The sequence below is a fragment of the Barbus barbus genome (assembly GCF_936440315.1).
Source record: "Barbus barbus genome assembly, chromosome: 16".
NCBI classification, from domain to species: domain Eukaryota; kingdom Metazoa; phylum Chordata; class Actinopteri; order Cypriniformes; family Cyprinidae; genus Barbus; species Barbus barbus.
Window position 1 is genome coordinate 22,469,369 of NC_136744.1, and position 25,063 is coordinate 22,494,431.

Consider the following 25,063-nt stretch of genomic DNA (forward strand, 5'->3'; position numbering starts at 1 on the left):
TGCATCCCAAAACACAACACTTGAAACACCTCTTTGGCGCTGACATTGTATATCTCCAGCAGCTACAGCTAATCAGTAATGGCGGAGGCGGACCACAGCTTCTCACTCAGGGCTGTGTCTATGCTTATAGGGCAGCGTCACAAATGGGTTGGACTTTTTCCCCTCGGTGACGTGAACAGAGGGAGAATCTGAAACAGCTCGCTTTCAGAGACAGTTTATGATTTATTGGTTTTATAAAAAAATGAGTGGGTGGATTTTTAACATTATAGGCTGGTTGTTTTCACACACTGCGGCCACACAACTGTGTTCAAACAGCTTATAAAAGTGATTTTTGCATAATAGGTCCCCTTTAATGAATAGAACTGATGAATAGAACCAAGTCCCTGTCTTACTTTTAAATTTTTTGGAGAATCTGTTACACTAAGATATATGTCACAATTTCATTGCAACTTTAATTTGCACTTCTATCAACGGGAACCTAAAGTGAACTTATTACAGTAACAATCACAGCACCATATTGTAAGCACCTTGCTCAAGAGTGCTTTTGGGCTTATAACCCTCCTGAGCTTTGACCCAGGGCCAAATCACGATCCTATGAGGCCCCCGATTCTTTGGAGTACCCCCCACCTGTTAATCTACTTTATTCTTATTAAGGACAATTTAGCTAGAATAAAAATAGTAGCCAAAATGTATAGTAATCAGCTGAATGCACCAAGTGGCTCACTTCCCTAGTGGTCATTTACATAGTGTTCAATGAAAAGTCACTTCCTTTACTAGTCCTGGGCCATGCAAAATAAGGGTTTTGAGGGTCGTTGAGGCTGTGGGGCTCTGCATTGATCCATAATCCAACCTCACCTTTGCCACTACGCTTTACCACACACGTGTCATAATTAATTAAAATTACAAAATGTCTTAAAATGTTGTGTGTGTGTGTGTGTGCGTACAATGTATAATATATATATATATATATATATATATATATATATATATATATATATATATATATATATATATATATATATATATATATATATATATATATATATATATATATGTATGTATGTATGTATGTACGTATGAATTTATAAATGAAAAATGTTCATCTCGACGTTGCGTGTGCACATCTTTAGATGCGTGGCAGTGGGGAAGAAACACGTGGGCGTGGCACACACTTACACTTCAGCATTCAAACGAGGCAGAAGTGGAGATCAGAAGCTCGTTTTCTTCGCTCGTGGAAGCAGTACTTTGTCAAACAGTGTTACTTAAAGATGAACACAAGAATAAAGCAGCTCGATCTGCTCCTGAAATAAAACCACCTCTGATTAGTGTTATGGCAAGAGGGGAGGGAGCCGAACAGTTCTCATCCGCTTTGTTACATACAGCCAAAACTGAATCAAGGTGGAATCAAGATGGTTAAGGTAGGTCACCTGGATATGAATTAAATTGATACTTAATTTTTATTTATTTTTTGGCTCTAACTAGGTACTTCCAGAGCAGACGGTGGGGTTAATTGATAAGGCGGGAGTTTAGATTGAAGCTGAATAAATATAATTATTAAGTTACAGCAGCATGTGCCCTACGCTCGGTTTAAGCGGAAAAGCTTACTTTCTACCGACGACTGACATTGATGTCATATTTGTAAATGTAGAAATATACGTTCAGCCGATGGACTGCATATTTGTGGATACACATATGTTTGTAATGCACACTAGCTTCCTTGACGCGTGTCTGCGAAGAACAATGTGAAGAAAAGCCGGATTTAAAGGGGACGTGTTCCTTTACTCGGAGGGAATAGATTTTTTATTTAACAAGCAAGCAAGATGTATTAAGGCGTAATTTGCTGTTATTTGTTTGGTGTTATTGGTTAACCAATTATAAAAATGTCACTGTTTCCACAAATGCATGCTGTCCATGACATAGGCTACTGTAGATATGACTCGTAGTGGACGCTGATTACAGGGCAAAAATTGTGTGAACTTTCTCATGCCATTACACAAAAAATGTCAGATATAAATAATGTCAAGCATTGCATTAATTCTCCTTCCTTCTCACATGTTATTTGCTATCATTGAAAGACAGGATAGCAACATAAGGAAAGCTTGCAAAACTGCCATGATGCAGTGTACTTGGTTGTGGCTAGAAGCTATACAGCTAAAATAGGAAGCTAACAATAAATTTAATTTTCTACCCATTAGATTGTGTTTTTTTTACCGTCTACACCTACCCCAACCCTATACCTACCCCTTACAATAATGCAAAACAGTTATTATTGATGTACAGTGTGACAATTACGTTGTACTGATGTGCGCATGCCCAGTAGTTTTAGCTGTATCCCTTCTACCCTTAACCAGTGTACTTTTGATACTACTACTAATAATAATATAGAGAGAGAGAGGGACCAATGAAAATAGTTAGCTACACTAAACCGTAATTCTCATAATGTGAGATCGAAGAGGAAGGAATACTATAAGCATCTCAAAGTTGTTAACTAGACCACCTAAATGAAAGACAATTGTGTAAGCAGTCAAATCGGTGACATTAGAATGAAAGATACCCTTAAAATGCAGGTAGAAGAGTTAAAAGTCCAGTTATGTCCCTGCAGAGGGAACTTGAGGGTCTTATTAATGCTGGACTGAAATGCTAAGAGCACTCCAGCAGTTCTGAATGGTCTTTGATGTGGAGCACTGGGATTTTATGTAAAAAAAAATTAAGAGCTTCAAATGGAAACACAAAGAGTCCAAACTAAATCAGCTCCTCCGGTTAGAATTTTAAAGTGAAAGTGACGTGACATACGGCCAAGTATGGTGACTTCTCCTTATCGTGTCTTCTTGCTGTGAAAAGTTCATCGGTCTCTCATGGCTCCTGTTTTACTTGCTACAGTCACTTCGTAACCTCTTTTTTGTCCTCCTTTCAGCTCTCACCACAGCAGGAGAGGAAAAGAGCTCTGACTGTCTGGAGCAAGGTCTGTTTTGCAATCGGAGGGGCTCCGTATCAGATCACAGGCACCGCCCTGGGCTTCTTTCTGCAAATCTTCTTGCTTGATGTGGCACTGGTGAGCATGCATATGAGAACGCTATAACTGAATGACAGAGGATCTATACCGTGAGGCCTCAACACCTGATTATAAAAATAAACTGGCTCAGTGATCGTTTTTTGTTTCTGTATCATATCACTCCATATCGCTAGATAGAATGGTGAGAAAAACTCACCATTCTATCTAGCGATTACTCCTTACTGTAATCAAACAAAGTATGCAGACAATGGCCAACGGCAGAAACAAGTGTGGGAGAAAAAGAAAGGGAGCATGTGAGAGGGTCTTGCTGTGTGCACTGCATCCTAGTGACTTCAACATTTCTCAGCTCCAGTTATCTTGTTCAAAACTCCTGCTGCCTCATTATTGCAACAGTTTCCAAAGCGATAGCCAATCAGATCTTCACATCCGAGTCAGCCGAGCAAATGAAGGATTGGCACCAAATTAAGTGTTATGTGGTTGAAGAACAATCTGTTATTGCCTTGAGTATTGCAAATTGGTATTTGTAATCACCTTATTTTAATTCATTATCATAATCATTAACACACTGGTTTGTAGCGGAGATAGTTTTACTGTTTACTTTACTTTGTTGTTCTTCTAGTTATTTACCAATAGCGGCTAATAAATCAGACATTTCACACATTCAAACAAAATAGCTTACTTCTGTGTTTTTATATATAGAACTGTACGATAATTTAGGTAAATTTTGCGGTGATATAAACTAAAGAATCATGCAAGCAGGATTTATAAAGACCCTTACATTAGTGTTAACTAGTTTTTTTATAATTTGATGCAAAGGTGATATAATACAGTGTTATGAATGAACATACGTTAAAAAAAAATATATATATATAAAAAGCTTTGGAGGATTGACTATGCTGATGACTGTTTCTTGTCTTGTGAAAAGGGTCCATATAAACAATCACACAGCTGAGAATTGCTATATAGTATATGCAACTTTTTTTTATATATATATTGCTGGGTGATAATATAGTTTACATTCAACCAAACACAGGAAAGTTACACACACTGCATTGTGGTGAATTGTATCTTTCACGGTGGGATGTTCCTAACAGTTATAATTTATCTACAGTCATTGCATTGGAATCGGTCTTTAGGACCTTTTAGAGAGCATTGCTGCTTGTACTGTAAATCCTACATTAACTAATGACTGAATCTGTCTTTCTAGTTGGATCCCCTCAATGCTTCTGCGATTCTGTTTGTGGGTCGGGCCTGGGATGCTGTGACTGATCCTGTAGTTGGGTTTTTTGTAAGCAGAAGCCCATGGACACGGCACGGACGTATGATGCCCTGGTATGTGATAGTCAGGAATGCACACAGTGAAATGACCCTGTAATGTGTGTTGGATGTGCAATATGCATGGGACTGTTTTCTAAATTCATGAGGGAATTAAGAGGAAATGAAAACTCTGCTTAGCTGAAACTCTGGGACTGGGTGGGTATTCACAGAGAGAGAAAGAGAGATGTATTTAAGACAGAGAAATGAGCAGTAGCCATGGTGATAGAACCGAGTCCATCTGCTCTGGGTTGTGTACAGGAGGTTACTAGAGTGTACAAGAGCACCAAGTGTTATAATTTCTCTGGGATTTTGCTGACTGTTTATGATTGCACTCAGATGTGGCATGAAAAGGATCAGGCAAAAATCTACAATCCCCATCAGTAAAGTGCACACAGACATCTGAGAAAATGAAAATGGTGGGAAATAGAAACTTTTTCTAAAGTAATTGATTGAAGGTTGTTGTCCACCAATATTTAGTTTGTGCATTATTAATACAGGCATAAAAACAAGATATGATCAAGGGGTTGAAGTAAAATACAATGCAAATGTATTGTTATGTTTGTGAGGTGTGTGTGTGTATTAATAAGATTTGGGAAAACTGATGCTAAGTGCAGAAAAAACCTCTTGCTTTCTGATTGGCTTAGCCGACCACACCACCAGAATTGACCAATCAGAGTGTAAGCATGATGCAGGAGACCTGAGAGAGAGGCAGTTTAAAATAGTGATGGGAAGTTCGGATCATTTTACTGACTCTGACCTTTGAGTCTCGTTCAGCAAAATGAACAAATCTTTTTTCGAGTCATTTCGTTCATTTTAGCTAAATATAATTAAAATGTTACGTGCTACTTCCCTAACACATCTACAACTTATGCAATGTTGATCACACTACAAACAATACAAAACTGTAATGGTATAAGAAACAGAAAAAAATTAATTCCTTGTTTACCTGGGTCTTTAGTCTATGATTAGCTCACCTCACCTCTTATCTGACAAGTCTTCGGGTTCGAGTCGTTCATTCATCACGTGACAGCCCCATAAACTTAACCAATACAGTCAGAGCCGGAAAGAGAATTGATTAGTTCATCTCCCGAGTCTTTCGAATCGTTTGTTCTTTTGTCACGTCACATGACAGCATTGGATAGAGAAATTAATTAATTTACAACCTTCCTTACAAACGGCTGCATAGTTGTTGTTATTATTATTATTTACTCTTACAGTTACGTGATGTGTTTCTGGTCTCAAATTGTAGCTTTTAATTTCTTACAGTTTATAAATGTGTGAATTGAAATAAAAATGAACGAATTGTTCAAGAACGACCTATCACTAGTTTAAAACAGTGGTTTGTTAATGCTGTGTAAGACACTGTTTCGGTTTTGGAACAGGCCACAAGAGGTTTCTTGACCAAAATATGGAAATTATAAATACTTATTTAAAATATATTTTTTAGAAATGTATACTTTAAAGTAAAAAAAATGAAAAAAAAAAAAAAAAATGAATGTAAAAATGCATAAAAATATAATGCAATACCTGGCAGCCACATATACTGGCAATGTCAGAAGACTGTGAATACGAGACATTCTGTATCTTTTTATAGGATGCGATGCATCATGTATTTAGATTTTTTTTGTTTTTGTTTTGTTTTTTAAATGCATATAATTCAAATACATTCAACATATTTTGTTTTGACCACGTTGTCCCTTCTAACTATGAGATTAAAAGTTAATTTGCCCATTCAAAAATCAATACCTTCTGTCAATGTATTGATGTAATATCATGTATTGTGGTGCTAAAGTGCTCTGCTAATCACCTGGTTTCTGTAGAGTGTGTACTTTAAAAGCCTGGTGGCATGAAGATATCAGTGTTGTTTATGAGAAGGAAGTGGAGCAAAAATGAGGACTTGGCATGTATTGGACCCCAGTAATGGACTGGGAGGGTTTTACAGCTGCCTATGGGGCACTTATGACAAAGAACAGAGCAGCTGCAATTCTAGGCTGTCATGCATCTGCAAGATTGAATAAGACATTAACCGTTTCCTCTCTGCATATCTCTGCTGTTTATGCTGTGCTGCACAGTGATTGGTCACGAGTACATGCTGTCATATGCACAGTCAGTCAATAATTAATATATTAATATAAATGTCCCGAAATCTTGCTTTATTTATAGACTGACATTGCTTAAACTAATAATACATGTATTCATTTAGCAGGCACTTTTTAATCTAGTCATGCACCAAAATAATTTTTTGTTGAATCGAAAAATAAAATTTAATTTAGCTAAAACCAAAAATAATGTTTTAGTTATACAATTTGGGTAATTAGGTAATTCAGGATGCTGTTCTGTCATGTTTTCAAAGTGATAAATTTTGTCATGGTGAAGCAAACACTGCTGTTAAATGTCACTGCTTATTGAATGGCACTGATTAGATCAATGATGAGGCAAAGTTTTGGTGCATCACTCCTTTCTCTTAGAATGATTCATTAAAGGATTTAACTTCTTTTAGTTATTTGTTTGTGACTCACACTGCACAGATTGTGCTGTATTTTTGTAACCTATTAAATTTGCAAAAAGTATACAATGGTGCACACAGAGTGGAAAAATGCAATGTGGTCAACACACATTCTGTAGTCTTCTATATTGATCATAGAAATGAAAGAAGAGCTCATTGTACAATGTTTTTCTCTCCTGCTGTATACACTACTGTCATTGTCAGCCTGAACTTTTGATTTTGAAGTGTCTCTTAATGGTCACTGTTTTCCTAGTAGACTCTCTGATCGGATTAGTGCCTGGAGTTTTGGAATGAGATGGTGTGATTAGAGAAATCCTTTTCACATCCTGCCAAAGTCTAGCTGGATCGGTTGGTTAAACATCCAATGAAACCCTGCGCTGCAGAGGCTCTTGTTTAGAGCCACAGGGGAAAGTTCAGTAAACTTCATAGAGATTCATTACCTCACTTAACCTCATACAGATGAGTTCATACATGTGTACACACCCCACTGTGACCGTATTCACCCTCAAACCTCACACAAGCAGAGATGCTGTGTGGGGTTTCTGCATCAGTTCTTAACCGATCTGTGCATTCCCGGTTCTTCCCCTAAAGCTCAACATCTGCAACAAGCCTTACAATTAGATGAAGATGACCGTTTTCTCTCTGCAGGATTCTGGTGTCCACCATACCAGCTGTGTTGTGTTATTTCCTGATATGGGTAGTTCCACCTATAGAGCAGGGAAAGGTGATGTGGTATCTGCTCTTCTACTGCCTCTTCCAGACTCTTCTGACAGTTAGTACACATTATTTTAGTTTTTTTGAGGAATTAAATTTAACATTATACACTGTGATGCTATATATTATATACTTGTATGTCAACTACTTGTCAAACCTTTGGACATAATAAAAAAGGGTTAATCTAAATGTTTATGCTTAAATGTCTTTTCAACTAACTACTTAAATACTCATTATTTAATGTATTTATTTATAGCTTCTTTTATAAAAAAAAAAAAAAAAGGATAAGTAGGACAGGATACATTGGATGCATCCAGCATACATAAATCATAGCAAAAAGTATTTAAATCACATATTCATATTTCCATTTGTGTTGTTTTGTAGTTTTAATAACTTTATTGTATAGTGAAGAATGAGAAGGTGTGACCAAACTTTTGACTGGTATTGTATAATAATTGCATTTGTTAATTTGCATATTTATGCCATTCTGTTTTGAGCCAGCAGTGAGTAACTCTGTGTGTTTAGTGTTTTCATGTGCCTTACTCCGCTCTGACCATGTTCATCAGCAATGAACAGCAGGAACGGGATTCAGCAACAGCGTACCGTAAGAGCATTTCAACTCATTTTTATGCCTTACTGTTGCAATAAGCTAGATAATACATGCAACAACCATATTATAACTGTAAAAGCAAGAAACATTTCTTCTTATCAATGTTGAAAAACGTTGTGCTGCTTAATGTTTTTGCGGAAACCTTTATACATTATTTTGTTTCTATGATGCACAAATTCAAAACAACAGGATTTAATTGAAATATACGTTTTATATAATGATATAAACGTTTTTTACTGTCGATTTAGATTAGTTTAATGCATCCTTGCTGAATAAAAGTATTCATTCTGAATGGTAGTGTTATGTGTGACACCTGTTCTTCCCAGCGTAAACAATCTGACTGTTTTTCTGTTCTCTTTCTCTCTCAGGCATGACCGTAGAGGTGTTGGGTACAGTAATTGGCACTGCTGTTCAGGGGCAGATTATAGGCATGGCCAACACCCCCTGCATTAACACTTCCCCGACAAATAGCTCCAATCACTCTGTGCATGGCAATAACTCTCAGATCTTACTGGATAACAAATTATTTAATGAGGTGAGAGGGGGCGTGGTCATTATAAAGCAGAAGATATATTTTCATATTTCATATATAGCAGGTTTCATATTTCATCAACCTCTAGCACCTTGATCATATCTCTCTCTTTCACAGAGGCGTGCGTATATGTTTGCATCTGCAGTCATAAGTTTGATCTTTGTCCTGTGTGCTGTTGTGCTGTTTTTTGGAGTGAGAGAGCAGGACAGTGAGTTACTTCCATTTACATAGACATTTATATTATTCACACCGAGTCTTTACAAAATATGGAATACAAAAATAAGCCAAGAGAGACCATTCTAGAGCAAGGGAATAGCGATATAATGCATTAAGTATCATAAACTAACAATGATTAATACTTTTGCATTGTTTTTTATCTTTGTTCATGCTCTATGAATACCAAAACATTTTAACATTTCAAGTTGTTTAAAATAATAATAGTTGAAGTATTATGAATAAACATGGATTAACAATAAAAAATAGAATATTTATAAATGAACCAACCTAGATTAATAAATGCTATTTGTTCAGTGATAGTTGATGAGACCAAATTAATTAATAATGCTTATGAATTGAACCTTATTGTAAAGTATTACTTGGGGCATTACCTAGGCAGGTAAACAAATAAAATATTTCGCATTTGTATTTGTATAAATTTTGTTTTTGATAGTTGATTGTATTTTTAAAGTACTTGTAATTTTACATTTTTATAATTGTACATATAAAAACCCAAACCCAAGTTGAAACCCGGGTGTAATTGTAGGTCGTTTTCATTCACAAAGAAACTTGGTGTATTAACATTGAATGTGTATTTTGGTGCATTTAATGATTTTCTTCTGTCTTTTTCAGATCGGGGTGATTTAAAAGCACAGAAGCATGTGTCATTTCAGACCGGTTTGCGGCTGGTGATGGGTCATGGGCCATATGTTAAACTGGTGCTGGCCTTCCTCTTCACTTCTCTGGCCTTCATGGTAAGAAAAACTTTAGAGATGCATCTAAAACATGTCACGTTTGTTCTGAAATGCTTTGTTGTACCTATGTTTATTTCTGTTGTTTGATGATAGATATCTTATTCCACATCATTTACAAAAGATGCAAATTTTGTGTTTTAACTAGACAGTTTTTCAGGAGACAAACATCTGTGATATGTATGAGAGAAAGCAGTTTCTGGAACTGACCACAGTACAGCTCTACATTACAGAGATGAGCTCTGTGTGTTAAAACAAAGAGAGAGAGAGACAGGCTGCCATGCAAGAGATTAGGTTTAGAATCATAGTCAGCATCAGGACAGGTTTGCAGTCGAAAGTAAAGTTCAGAATTGTTTTGAGACTGAGGTTGGGTTTGCAATGAAGACACTGTGTATGGACAATTATCATCAATCTCATTTCGTCTGTCTGTTTTCCTTTCTCAGCTGCTGGAGGGAAATTTTGCTGTGTTCATCAAGTACACGCTGGGATTCGGAGAGGATTTTCAGAACATCTTACTGGTCATCATGGTGAGTGTGTTTTCAAATGACTGCTTGAATAAGTGTTTTTGTGCGCTTCTGAATTGTTTGGTTGGGTGTTCTAACAGCACTCAGCAATTTGGATGAGGTTAGCAGTCTCCATAGTGATGAAAGACATGCGTTTCTGGTTTAGAAGCAGCATGACTTTGAGTTGACAGATGAAAAGACTGTTTATAACTTCAGCAATGTTTGCACTATTATCTTGGTGTTGCATAATATGGTAATGAGGTTTTGTAGGGGTCAAACGTAAATAAATGTTTGTGATTTGTCTTCCCAGCTGTCTGCCACTCTTACTATTCCCATGTGGCAGTGGTTCCTCTGCCGCTTTGGGAAAAAGACTGCTGTATACATTGGCATACCAGTGAGTTTCTGATGCTTGTTACATTAGTGTGAGGTGTGTGTGTTGGCAGTCATGATTAATCTTGTGTGTGTGTGTTTGTTTTAGTGGGCGGTGCCCTTCATGATCCTGGTGGTGTGTGTAAAGAGTAGTCTCGCCGTGTCCTACATCGTATCAATCGCAGCTGGTGCCAGTGTAGCAGTGGCCTTCCTCCTGCCCTGGTGAGTGTTTTTCTGGTGCCAGTTGTTCTGTATAGTCAAAGAGAAAGAAGACCGAGATGTATTTCAAGATGTCTGCTAGCTGATATTAAAAGGAAGCATCTATAACAAAAGTCTATAGAAATGACTTCCCCCAAAAATGTGTACATTCAGCAGACATTTGTGTGACTTGATTTGCTAGTTGTTATACATGATAACCAAACTCTTGATGTGCTAGTGCCAGTCACTAATATGAACATAAATCATCCATAACTAAAAATGCTCTTTTCTTATTTTGCTGGAGATTATTCACATTTTTTTGTACCATGTTCAAAAATGAGTAAGGAAAAATGTATTAAATATTCTGACATTTGGATTTGTTTAAAAATTTAAAAACACTTTTTCCTTCATTAGAACAAACAAATTAATATATTTTATATTGACATATTTTATATACACTGATTCATAAGTTTGGCATCAATAAGAAATTAAGTTTAGCAAGGATGTATTATTGATCAAAAGTGACCGTACAGGCATTTATAATGTTACAAAAGGTTTATATTTCAAATAAATGCTGTTCTTTTGAATTTTCTATTCATCAAAGGATCCTGAAAAACTGCACCATTGTTTCCACAAAAACAGCTGTTTTCAACATCAAATCTTGGTAACCCTTTACAATGTGTCATTTGTTAACATTAGTTAATGTATTAACTAACATGAACAAACAATGAACAACGCATTTACTACACTATTTATTCATCTTTGTTAAAGTTAGTTAATAAATAGTTGTTCATTGTTTATTCATGTTAGTTCACAGTGCATTAACTAATGTTAACAAACGCAACTTGTGATTTTAATAATGCACTAGTAAATGCTGAAATTAACAATATTATTAAATGCTGTAAAAGTTTTGTTCATTCTTAGTTCATGTTTAGTAATGTTGTTAACTAATAAACCTTATTGTAAAGTGTTACCCAAATCTTAATAGTAAAACTAAAATCTTAATAATCAAAGCATATTAGAACGATTTCTGAAGGATCATGTGACACTGAAGACCGAAGTAATTGCTGCTGAAAATGTGGTTTTGCCATCACAGGAATAAAAAATTCAAGTAGAAAACTTTTAATAATAATATTACTATTTTTACTGTATTTTTTATCAAAGAAATGCAGCCTTGGTAAGCATAAGAGACCTTTTATAATATAAAAAGATCTTACTGACCCCAAACATTTGAATGGTAGTTATATTTACTTGTCTTAAAATATATTTTCCTGCCTTTAACATGCATGAAAATGCTCATTGCTTTTTTACCTCTGTCACAGGAGTAAATTATATCAATTACTTGAATAAATAATCATATTAACAAGTTGTGGATATATTTTTTAGATTATTGGGTTGATATAACTAATGCATCTGATACCATGTACCAGAAACCTTAAATACCAAATTCATAATTTCACAAGTTCATATAGATGCTTTTATTTCAGGTCCATGCTTCCAGATGTGGTAGATGATTTTAAAGTCCAGAATCCCACCTCTCAAGGCCATGAAGCTATTTTCTACTCTTTCTATGTGTTTTTTACAAAATTCTCCTCTGGAGTGTCGCTTGGAGTATCAACACTAGCATTAAGGTAGCTCACTCTCTGTCTTCCTCAGTGCATGTGTATTAAAAAGCCCTTTTATGGGTTTATGATTTAAATTCTGGCCTTCTTATTTGATCTGCTCATATTTAGGTTCTTCTGATTTCTGTCCCTTTAGCTTTGCAGGTTATGTGACGCGAGCTTGTGTTCAGTCTGATTCTGTGAATCTGACATTGAAGATATTGGTGTCGGCTGCTCCTGTATCACTTATAGCTCTGGGGCTGCTCATATTTAAAACATATCCCATCAATGAAGAACGCAGGCAGTACAACAACAAACAGCTGCAGCTACTCCTGCGGTAGGACATATACCTGCAAATATATCTGTATTTATTTTTATTTCTTTTTTTTCCAAGGTCTTATAAAATGTCATGAATGGCACTTTAGTCATATTGAAAATAAGAGTATTGTTTCTCACCTGCAGGAAAGAACAACAAGAGTCTGAGATGGAGGCCTTGAAGCCGGACATCACAGCATGAAATACTAGCTCTGACCTACAGAGGGCGCCAAGATACAGCTTAACCACTGCAATGAGGAAATCTATCAGCTGAACTTCCAGAGACAGAACTTTCCTCACTCAGTTGGTTAACTAGACCAATGAAGAATAATGTACCCTTAAAAATCTGCACTACTGTTTTCACAGCTACATATTTATACAACTAACCAACTACAAGATCCTATTTTCTGCTTTCAGTAAGTTACAGCTCTCCCTGGTAGAAGACAAAGGGAGACTTGAATGATCAATATGAGGTTCAAATTTAACATCTACTAATACATCATATTTTGTTGCAACTCTCTTTTCTCATTATGTATTCATATTTTGGTTTCTGAATGCGAAGGAGTTGCAATTGTTTGAGGACGTATTTCCTCAATGTGGTGAAGAATTGTTGGCTTGTTTTTGCACTTGGGGTGAAATATTTGAACAAAACAAAAAAAACACTCCGTTTCTTTAAAGATGACCTGACATCATTGTTCTTGTGTGGGCAGTTTATCAGCATAAGGAAGGTGTGTGTGTGTGTGTGTTAAAAATGATTGTGCACATGAAGCAGTTTAAGCTGATTCACAGACTGTTGATAGTTAATTTAAAGATGGTAGTGTAAGGTCAACTTACATGCTCTGAGATCTGGAGTGGTCTGAGCTATGGACGTTTTGTGCTGATTATTTGTCTGTAATGTTGTGGAACTTAAGTTTACTTCTTTCCTGTAAATACTGAGCTGAAATGTAGAAATGTCTGGAAATCAGCAGAACAAAGCAGCTGTCGATTGTAGTACAAGAGATTGCTGGGAGATTATTTTTGTCAAAACTACAAATACCACCAGAACATTACACAACTACAAAATGTACAATGTGTGTATACATTATTTTATGGCTTTTATAGACGGACTGACATTGTGTATTTATATTGTGATTATTAAATTTGTGTTGTAAATACTATCAAACCTTCAAAAGAAAACTTTATGTAGCTGGGTTTGGTGATAATTTCATCAATAACTAATTGTGACACTGAAGACTGGAGTAATGATAATTCAGCTTTGATCACAGGAATAAATAACATTAACACATTCACATAGAAAACATTTTAAATTTAAGTAGCCTAATATTTCTCAATATTACTACTGCAGCCTTGTGCAGAAGATGCTCATTTCAAAAACAAAATATTTGACTGGTAGTGGGTGTAGTAATATATATATATATGCTTTGTGTATGGCATTAAACATTTAAAAAAAAAAACATTCAATTAGATTTGATAATACCTGCAGAAACCCTGTTTAATTTTAGTAATTAGACTGGTTTTGGTGTTATAACTGGTTTAATAGGTTTCATATTTGACCAAAAAGCTATGGTGACCAAACTCATGACGCTGGTGTTGCTAACTAATATGAACACAAAGTCATTTATACAAATAATAATTCCCCATTCCTTTTTCTTATTTTGATGGAAAATTTTCTTGCGATTAGAAAGAAAAAAGAAAATATTAGCAAGGAAAATGTTATTAAACATTCTGAATATGTTAAGACTTGTTTAAAAAAAAATCTGTTAAAAACCAAATGACCCTTTAAACAAACAAATTAAGACATTATGGACTGTGTTTGGTGTTTTAATTTCATGAATTAATAGCATAACTGTGAAGAATCACTGTGTTGTAATAAGCTTTATTTTACTAAAAAAAGAAAAAGTTGTTTTCTTGCTTTTTGCACTTGTCTACATGTTTAAATTACGTTCAGATGTACACGAGGACCACCACAACTGTGTAGTTTATTATCAGATAGGATAGGATTACTTTAAAGTGTTGTAAAAATGCAAATAAAGTCTTCCCCCTCCCTTCCTCTCTTAAACAGAGCTCTATTTATGCATTTTTGATTTTCAATACTTTACATATCTGTTCAGTAACGTAAGTCCCTATATGTAACAGACGACATATTTGAATCGTGATGCGTCTAATAGTGTTCATTTTTTTTTTGCAACGATTTTACAAAACGCACATACTCATCTACAAAATGTGCATCACTTTACGTTTTAGCTGCCAAATTAAATGCGATATCTAATTAAACTAACGGGAACGTTTTCTTCGAATTCTCGCGATGGAACATGCGAGTTAGTGAATGATAGGATATCCTTGGCTCTTTAAAGACCGCGCCATGGTTAGATGTTAGGGTGTGGATTTAATGAGCATTAATGCAACGGAGTTTTGCATTTTTTCAGATCTGGGACAGTCTTGCGCACTTACTTTCTGTAGAGTGCACGCGCTTTCAGATTGGCTACAAGTGTGAGTTCTGGCACAGACCCATTAGGTGTGTTCGACTTGAAGCGGCGCTGCGCACAATGATCAATGTGTGACAAAGTACCGCGAGAGCGATAAGAGAGCAGATGGATCCTTATGCTTTAGAATAGCTCTCGCGGTACTTTGATGTCATTCACTGATCATTCTGCGCAGCGCCGCTTCAAGTCGAGCTTCATAGCGTGATTGTATGGAAGCGTTTCTTCAGCCGTGTGGCGCGCTCTAGTGACCAATGCTGCACAGCGCGAGCGGAAATCAATTACAAATCACCCCGTTCATAGACCAATAACATCTCGTCCCCGACCGAACCTTTCACGAAAGGCCTTTTTGATTGTGTAGATCACACCTGTAGGAATTAGGGAAACGATACGTAAAGCATAATAAAAACTTACTAGTAGATTACTGATATGAAAGTGAACAGCATAACTCGCGTAGTCCTATGTTTGATTCTTGGCATTTTCTCCAGCCCAACACTGTTAAATAGTGTCTCAGCTTCATCTGCATTAGATAAAAGCGCGGATCGCCCAAGAACAGCTCACGAGAAAAACTCTGGGAAACTTCTAGTGCGCGATCCGTTCACAAACACGCCAGATTTGACGCGCCAGAGGCCTGCGGCGCCTGTCCTGCGCATCCGTGGCCGAACACCTGGCGAGGATTACCTGCCCACATACAGCCGGCTCCCGGATGTGTCGGTGACTTGCTCACGCTCTGGATTCGTTTTAAGGGTAAAAATGAATTTCTACGGTTTCTCAGCCATCGCAGAGGAGCTGACGCTCGGAGATACCTGTAAAAGTAACAGGGTCCTTGAGCCGCGTAACGACCTGCTCTTCAGGTATGCGCTCACCGACTGCCAGGGAGAACAACAGGTGAGCGACATCTCCTTAGTCTGTCATTAATCATTGCCAAATAATGACACGAAGAATCTCCAACTGAAAGGTGTTTCCTGATTACGTTGCCTACAAATATGTCCTGCATTACTTTCCGCAATCACGAGATTTACCCCGTTATCACAGAGTCGACGTGGGCGTGGAGTGTCGCTATAAAAGGTAATTCAGCCGGTTCTGAATAAGAGCAAGCTCTTTCTAACCCGAAGAGAGGTTACATGAACATTTGTATTCATTAATAAAAACTCACATTACATATTATTCACACAATAGCAATAAATTATTCCAAATTGATCGAATAACCCTAATTCCTGTTTTTAAACTTTTAAATGTTCCTTTCTAAAATAGCCTACTGTTATACATTCAGAAAGTCTTTCCGTCATTAGTCAGGTGGTTATGCATTTGATCACTGGATTTACCAAAGTAATTTCAGGTTTAGAAGTGTTTAAACATTGCATAAACTGCTGATGAACACATTTTTACTTTAATTATCACTCAGTGGGTTATTTAACCATGTATTAGCTTTGTAAAGCCTTTGTCTTTTAAGCTCATTCAAATGTACAAATTCAATAAAACAAATTATTTTAATAGTTAAGTATCACATTTGCATGTTCACGTTGGTTAATGGTCATATCTTGACATGCAGGTAAACAAATAAAATATTTATTATTTTAGTAAGTGTTTTATTTTGATTGATATTGTTTTAAAATTACTTAATTTGACCTTTTTATGATTTAATTAATTATTAACTTTTCATTAAGCTCACACGCCCCCTGCAGTTCATTTACAAACTCCAGTTTGGGAAACCTTGACTTTATATAATGTTTAATGAATTTCATATGTTGTTAATCACAATGAATGGAATATTTACTCTTTGTATTTTTATATCAGTATGGTACAAGCTTATCCTATTTAAATCAATGTGATACATGATATGGGTCAAAAGTAATTAAAAATAATTAAAATAATCAATCAACTGCAGTTAGTAATGTAACAGACTATTTTGTGAGTAATCTACCCAGCTCTCGTAATAAGTAACTACATTAAAAATGTTTGGGATGTGAATGTGTGCAGTTTATGTTGTACAACAAAATGTACAAATATAAATTATGTATTCCGCAGACTTTTTTACTCCTGACAATACAATAACAAAAACTCATAAAAGGGAGCCCATGACGAATTTAGTCTTCTGGGGTTTGACCTCATTGCTGCAGCATTACAATAGTAAAATATTTAACTCTTTTAGCACACATTGATTTATCACAAAAAGTGTTGACCAAGGTACGATCACAAAATGATTATGTAAGAGGTAAGATATAGCTAAATTGTGTTTTTACAGTTCAGGATGAGGAATAACACTGTTCTGTTTATTATTTAGGGAGCATCATGTGCACAGTCTGGTGGTGAGTCCCACATCTCAGACCCTATTGCGCAAACTTATCAGGAGCAGATCTGGTGACTTTTGGATTCAGCTGATGGACGGTAAGACCACGAGTCACATGGCAAGCTATTTTATGAACAAATACACTAATTATAGAAAGGAACACATTATCATTACACACTAACAGTCTTATCACATATTTTCCAGTCTGCACTTGACAGATGAACATCACATATCTTCAACACAACAGAGATTTTTTGCCAGTTATATCATTGTATAATTATATAAAAAGTTTTAAAACAATATAGAATAGGTTAATGTTTATGAATATGAACTTTACTAAAAGCCAATATTTTAATTGTGTTGTCAGTTGTTAGGTTAAAAAGGCAAGCAGTTGCAATAACAGGCAGGCACTTCATGGATCAACTCTAATATTTATAATACATTTACATTTATGCATTTAGCAGACGCTTTTATCCAAAGCAACTTACATTGCATTCAAGTTACAGTTTTTACATTTTATCAGTTCTTGCTTTCCCTGGGATATATAATAGGGGAGGGAATCCCTTAGGTAATACACTGTAAGCACGCAACAGAGGAGATTAGAGGAGTTGCATTTCAAAGTCTGTGCCATTAAAATGCTTGTTGTGACTTGCCCAGAAGCATTTTTATTTTTTTTTTACATTCCCACACTTTCAAGTATGTTTTTGACCTAACCCTAATTTACAGGTACATCTAAAAAAAATTGAATATCATTAAAAAGGTCAATATTTTTTGTCACTCATTTCAGAAAGTGAAACTATTTCAAGCCTTTATTTCTTGAAATTTTGATGATTATGGCTTACAGATAATGAAAACCCAAAATTCAGTGTCTCAGAAAATTAGAATATTACATAAGATCAATAAAAAAAAAGGATATTTTAAACAAATGTCAGGCTTCTGAAAAGTATGTTCATTTCTATGCACTTAATACTTGGTTGGGCCTCCTTTTGCATGAATTACTGCATCAATGCGGCGTGGCATGGAGGCAATCAGCCTGTGGCACTGCTCAGATGTTAGGGAAGCCCAGGTTGCTTTGATAGCGGCTTTCAGGTCATCTGCATTGTTGGGTCTGGTGTCTCTCATCTTCCTCTTGACAATACCCCATAGATTCTCTATGGGGTTCAGGTCAGGCGAGTTTGCTGTCCAATCAAACACAGTAACACCATGGTCATTGAACCAGCTTTTGGTACCTTTGGCTGTGTGGGCAGGTGCCAAGTCCTGCTGGAAAATGAAATCAGCATCTCCATAAAGATTGTCAGCAGAAGGAAGCATGAAGTGCTCTAAAATTTCCTGGTAGATGGCTGCGTTGACTGTGGACTTCAGAAAACACAGTGGACCAACACCAGTAGATGACATGGCAGCCCAAATCATCACTGACTGTGGAAACTTCACACTGGAGCAACATGGATTCTGTGACTCTCCACTCTTCCTCCAGACTCCAGACCTTGATTTCCAAATGAAATGCAAAATTTACTTTCATCTGAAAAGAGGACTTTGGACCACTGAGCAACAGTCCAGTTCTTTTTCTCCACAGCCCAGGTAAGACGCATCTGACGTTGTCTCTGGTTCAGAAGTGGCTTGGTAGCTCTTTTCCTGAAGACGTCTGAGCGTGGTGACTCTTGATGCACTGACTCCAGCTTCAGTCCACTCCTTGTGAAGCTCTCCCAAGTGTTTGAATCGGCTTTGCTTGACAGTATTCTCAAGCTTGCGGTCATCCCTGTTGCTTGTGCACCTTTTCCTACCCAATTTCGTCCTTCCAGTCAACTTTGCATTTAATATGCTTTGATACAGCACTCTGTAAACAACCACACCTTTCAGTAATGACCCTCTGTGACTTACCCTCTTTGTGGAGGGTGTCAATGTTCGAGTTCTGGATCATTGCCAAGTCAGCAGTGTTCCCCCATTATTGTGGTTTCAAAGAACAAGATACCCGAAATGTATACTGTAGGGATGGTCATTACTTGAAACTCAAATGTAAATATTCTAATATTTTGAGATACTGATTTTTGATTTTCATGAGCTGTAAGCTCTAATCATCAAAATAAAAACAAAAAAACGTTTGAAATGTTTTACTTTACATGTAATGAATCTAAAATATATGAAAGTTTCACTTTTTGAAATAACTTACAAGAAAAAATGAACTTTCACGATATTCTAATTTTTTTAGATGTACCTGTAATCTGTAAACCAGGCACTAGGGCTGTGCAATTGATTTGCATGCGAAGATCATGCGCATCTCGTCAGTAAAGCCGGTTCTGTGATTAGCGCTAAATCTCCATCACCTGCTTTCAAATGGAGGGGCATTTCATACACAGAGGCCGTATCCGAAATCGCCCCCTAGGCACTATTTGAGGGGACAACCATTTTAAGTGGTGTCCGAAACCATAGTGGATGTTCTCGAGTGCACTCATTCAATCCCACAATGCACCGCAAAAACGAGTGTACAACCGATGTACACTCAACGGCTAGAGAATCCCCATAATGCACTGCGAGAGTCGCACGCCGAGTCAATTCCCGCGTCTCTCGCCAGATGGCGGCGCCCGCAGCTGAATCATCCATCCATTGATTCTAAAAGCGCTCGTCCACGGCGTAATACAACACAGGTACACCATTAATTGTAAATTGACTATTAGGGTTTATACATAATTTCCGTGACAGAGTTCAAGGTAAATCCTTTAATCTTACTACTGGAGCTGCCCGTATCGAATGATTATTTAACAGCAAGCAAACTATCCAAAAGCGGCAGTCCTTCCAGTGCAGTCAGTGTCCGAATTCATTCACTCACTCGTTTTCATTCACTCCTTCAAGTGAACTGTATGAGTAGACTAATGTAGGGAATAGTGAATAAGGGTATAGGGGGCGATTTCGGATACAGAGCCTAGTTCACTGACAAGCTAGGTAATATCGCGTTCATAATCGCAGATGAATATCATTCGATTATGAACGTGAAATAGGCCTTTATCACAGTCTGCGTGTTGTCACATCCGGCTCCAATTAGTAGCGTAAAGGAATTTCCGCCTGCTTTATTGTCAATGGACAGACGCCTGTTATGTGAAGAAAATTAAACTAATTTAGTTTAGTTTAGTTGAACATTGACGCAATAAACGTTAATGTTAAAACTGCATATTTATACCGATTCCAGACCATCATGTCATCCTTCATTTTAATGTGTAACATTAGCCTATCTGAGCGACGCGACTCTCAGCTCTGCCAGAGGAATACTCGGACTGATTTAATTTTGTTTATTTTTGAATTATATTTATTGTGATTAACCTCCCGCTCTTGTTCACAGTATAATGATATTCTATCGTTGCATGCAGTCACGGAGAATGGGACGATACACCTACCTCCCGATTCGATACCATCACGATACTTGGGTGCTGATACAATATAAAGTATATTGTTTTTTTTTTTTAAGAGTTTCGATTTTACAAGTATTGCGATTCGATATTGCTATGTGTTGCGATTTTTGTTTTTAAAATCTAGACCATGGGAAAAAGTTTAATGATACACTTAATATAGACTGTCTCAATTTAAAAAAAAAAACATGTCTTAAGGCCTTTCCACACTGAGCGCGATGCGAATCACCCACGAATGTTGCTTTCACACAGAGTGCGAAACGAATGTTCCCCTTCTGCTAATTCACATCTGCACGCTAGGTGGCGCTGACCAAGAATGCATTTTTCCTCAGGTATCCGCGTATATGGATTTAACTTCTAAATTATGATAAACAAAGTTTAGTTCTACACCAGAAACACAAGCTATCTATAATGCTTACAAGAATAGGCTACATCCTAAAATATAATTAGAAGTAGGAAGTTTAAGAGAAGCAGTCTATCAGCGGAAGTTTAAAATCCGCTCGTAAGTGTATTTACTTGTCTCAGTGTTTAGCGCATTTGCTGTTGCTAGGAAACGCTTATTTTTGTTTACTGTGTTGAGAGGTGCTGCAATCGCGTTTGGTCTCGTACTGTATCGCGTATCTTGTCAAGGTGTGCACTTGCTTGGCCAATTTTAGTTGATAAACAGGAAAGTGGGTCCAGCTGAATTGAAATTGTGATTTGTTGGATTGGTATAAAAAAAGGTTATTATACCGCGGCAGTCGTCGTGTGAAGCCTGAAGAGTGTAAAGACCATCAACTCCACCGGGCGACTCCACCGGGCAGGGACATCGGCAAGGGATAGAAGTATCGCTTTTTATTTTAGTTTTCATTTATATGTTTATTATTGAAATGTTGTTATATGCGTGTCAATTTTATTTAATTTCTTTACTTTCTTAATTATGTGGGTATATAGTAGGCTATTTATAGAGTTGTAACTTTTTTAGTTTTACTTTTTCTTATTTGTAAGTCCCTTTGGACAAAAGCGTCTGCTAAATGACAAAAGTAAGTAAAGTAAAAGTACAATTAGCATCAAGCTACACTTGAAAATGTATTTAATTTATTATCGTATTTGCTTACCCTCTTTAAACCATCATCAAGTGCTTGTAATGACTTCCGATTGTGATTTTACAGTTTATTTTGATTCTATAAGCAGACACATGCACTCTTTGTATGTTTAATAATGCTACACTGCTAATATTAGTCATAAACATCCTTTATTTCTATAAAAAAATACCATGAGCTGCATACAGAGACTATATCGTCATAATCATGTCTTCATATTTCATGTGTAGAAACATGTTTCACTTGATTTTCATTAATTTTTTTTTAAATATGGAAGATCTAGACTAGAGAGTGAACGACTCCTAACACTCTACAGATCACATGATTCAGTGGAGAATTATTAGAAATGTTATTCTTTATGAAGAACGTGAGAATAAATCTGTTCTCAAATACCAACGATAACAAGAACTCAGCATCCACTCTCTTATCCGGGATACTCTTCTTCGTTGTTTGTTTACACTAGTTATCGAAACAAGTTTGCCCTAAACCTTTAATTTAATCCTTCTTACAGCCTTTAGTCATAATTCATGTTTTAAGCTTTGGCTAATTCTAATGCTTATTAATGTGATGTGTTGTTTGTTTTCTCGCTGTTCTGTGATGAAATAAGGTGATCAGACTGTGAAGAATTGTTTATCCACGTATGGCTCGCGCGCTCCTGTTTAAGTCACGAAATACGCATCGGGATATCGTGACAACATATTCCTTCATTTCAGAATACTCAATTAATTGTTGTAAACTGAGATTGCTGTCTTTAGAATATGTATATGTAGGGTTGCCACCCGTCCCTTAAAATACGGAATCGTCCCGTATTTAAAGGTCAAATGATGCGTCCGTCCCGTGTCAAATCAATACGGGACGCGATTTGTCCCGTATTTTACAAAGGTCAACAAGCTGAATCAACAAACAAGTACTTTGCACCGTTTATAATGCTAATAGAAATTATAATGAAATCAATTTCATAAGAAGTTAGAGATGCTCATCTTGGCTCTTTGTTTCCATGGCGATGATGGAGTCTCCGGGACGCGCTGCCGGAGCGCAGCATGCACTAAACTAGCGCTTTAAACCATCGAGCAGCTCACGTCCGCCCTTTGAACACAAGACTCTCAAGACGTAGAGCTGAACAGGAAAGTTATCAATGCGTCGTCCTGTAACTAATGATGAACGCGCAGTTTGCAGAGAAGCATTTGCGGTGGACTGTCTGATTTAAAGGGATAGTTCAACCAAAATGTTGTCATCGTTTACACTCCCACAAGCTTTTCCAAACCTGTAATAATTCCTTTCTTTTGTTGAACATAAAAGAAAATACTTTGAAGTATGTGGGTAACCAAACAGTTTCTGGCCCCCAATGACTCAGATTTATTTTTATTTTTTTTATTTTTTTTAAGTTAAAGAGCTGTTTAGTTATTTTCTTTTGTGTTCAACAGAAGAAAGAACTTGCAGGTTTTGAACCTCGCAAATTTTCATGTCGTGGATGGTTGTCCTTTATTTTGGCTTGCTGAAGGTGGCAACCCTGTGTATATGTGCTGAATTCTACATAATTCAGCACATATACGATGGCCGTGCTATGGGCAGGATATCTATCAATGGCCGTGCTATGGGCAGGATATCTATCAATGGCCGTGCTATGGGGAGGATATCTATCAATGGCCGTGCTATGGGGAGGATATCTATCAATGGCCGTGCTATGGGGAGGATATCTATCAATGGCCGTGCTATGGGGAGGATATCTATCAATGGCCGTGCTATGGGCAGGATATCTATCAATGGCCGTGCTATGGGCAGGATATCTATCAATGGCCGTGCTATGGGCAGGATATCTATCAATGGCCGTGCTATGGGCAGGATATCTATCAATGGCCGTGCTATGGGCAGGATATCTATCAATGGCCGTGCTATGGGCAGGATATCTATCAATGGCCGTGCTATGGGCACAGCCATTGATAGACGCTGCAGCGGAAGTTCTTTTACGCTACTATTTCTTCCCCTTTTCGAATGCGGAAGTGTGATAAAGGCCTATTGCTTAGTTTGTCAGTTGAACTACGGCTCTGTGTATTAAATGCCGCTCCATTTGAAAGCAGGTAATGGAACCGGCTTTACTGACGAGATGCGCATGACAATGCGATTAATTGCACAGCCCTACCAGGCACTATAAAATGATACTGATGGTCTCATGGGTCTATACTGTAGACTCCTGGTCTTCTCCAGTCAGGTCTGCTGTGTACCTTCTGGGTCAGCAGGTGAATGTGCAGGTCTCCACGCGACATCATTACCGTGGGGTCAAGCTTTTTATCAACAGCTGTTATGCGGCTACAGTCAACACTTTGAGTCAAGCATCCAAACATAGCATCATAGACAATTATGGGTGAGTGGAGCTAAACACTGACTTTGTGGAACATTTATCAGACACACACACACTGTCCCACACACATCCAGGTGTTTACGGGAAAGCCGGATAAATCCAGGTGCTTCAAGATTCAGGTTCTCCAGGGCAGAAAATGTTGTTCAGTTCTCCTTTGGTGCTTTCCAGTTCATTGAGGCTCCAGATGCCCAGGTGTGTTTGTATGTTTGATTCTTTTGTCACTGTTGACACATTTAAGAAGATAAAACTGTACAGTGCTGTACTGTGCATTGTGATGGATTCGTTCATTGTATGATTCATCATGTTCTCTCTGTGATTTATAGGTCGCACTCCATTGTGAGCTCTCTGTTTCTGGTAGTGGCCCTGGTCCAATGCAGAAGTTTTGTTTTTACAGCCACACCGATAAAAGGTTAACAAGACAAAATCTGTCTCTGAGCGTTGTAAAGATCATGAATAACTCTCTTCTATCATAAAAAATCTCTTTTACCACAATTGTTCTACCAAAACAGATGGATGTCTGTGTTTGGTCAAGATTCTATTTGTGACTGCTGTGATTCAGTCTGCAACCAGACCAAAACCAAACGAATAACACATGAAGGCAAGTAAATCATCAGTCATAAATCCAGTTGTAGTAGTTACACCTTTGCAACATTGGATCATCACTTTATTTCTTACTATGCTGGTCAAAAAAGACCTTGTCAGACGACTGCACCAAAAAACATGTGGATATCCATGTTAATCTGATGTATCAGATAAAAAAAAGTCAAATTAAAGAAAAGACAAAAAACCTGCACATGATATACACAGA

The 25,063-nt window shown here is 37.1% G+C and overlaps 2 protein-coding genes across 2 annotated transcripts; both read left to right on the forward strand.

The window, feature by feature from the left end:
* Positions 1-1,161: 1,161 nt before the first annotated feature.
* LOC306882895 (sodium-dependent lysophosphatidylcholine symporter 1-A) lies at positions 1,162-13,802 on the forward strand. Its single transcript, XM_079437890.1, has 14 exons — positions 1,162-1,418; positions 2,915-3,052; positions 4,221-4,345; positions 7,485-7,608; positions 8,076-8,154; positions 8,529-8,695; positions 8,810-8,900; positions 9,542-9,663; positions 10,104-10,187; positions 10,474-10,557; positions 10,642-10,754; positions 12,218-12,361; positions 12,489-12,668; positions 12,794-13,802. Exons 1-14 carry the CDS (start codon positions 1,410-1,412, stop codon positions 12,846-12,848), a joined length of 1,515 nt encoding a protein of 504 aa, XP_079294016.1. The 5' UTR covers positions 1,162-1,409; the 3' UTR covers positions 12,849-13,802.
* Positions 13,803-15,555: 1,753 nt separating this feature from the next.
* On the forward strand, positions 15,556-24,262 carry LOC306882566 (zona pellucida sperm-binding protein 3-like; the record flags this gene model as incomplete). Its single annotated transcript, XM_079437289.1, has 4 exons — positions 15,556-16,014; positions 16,085-16,194; positions 17,411-17,514; positions 24,084-24,262. The coding sequence occupies 4 exons, from the start codon at positions 15,556-15,558 to the stop codon at positions 24,260-24,262; spliced, it is 852 nt and encodes a 283-aa protein (XP_079293415.1).
* Positions 24,263-25,063: the final 801 nt, after the last annotated feature.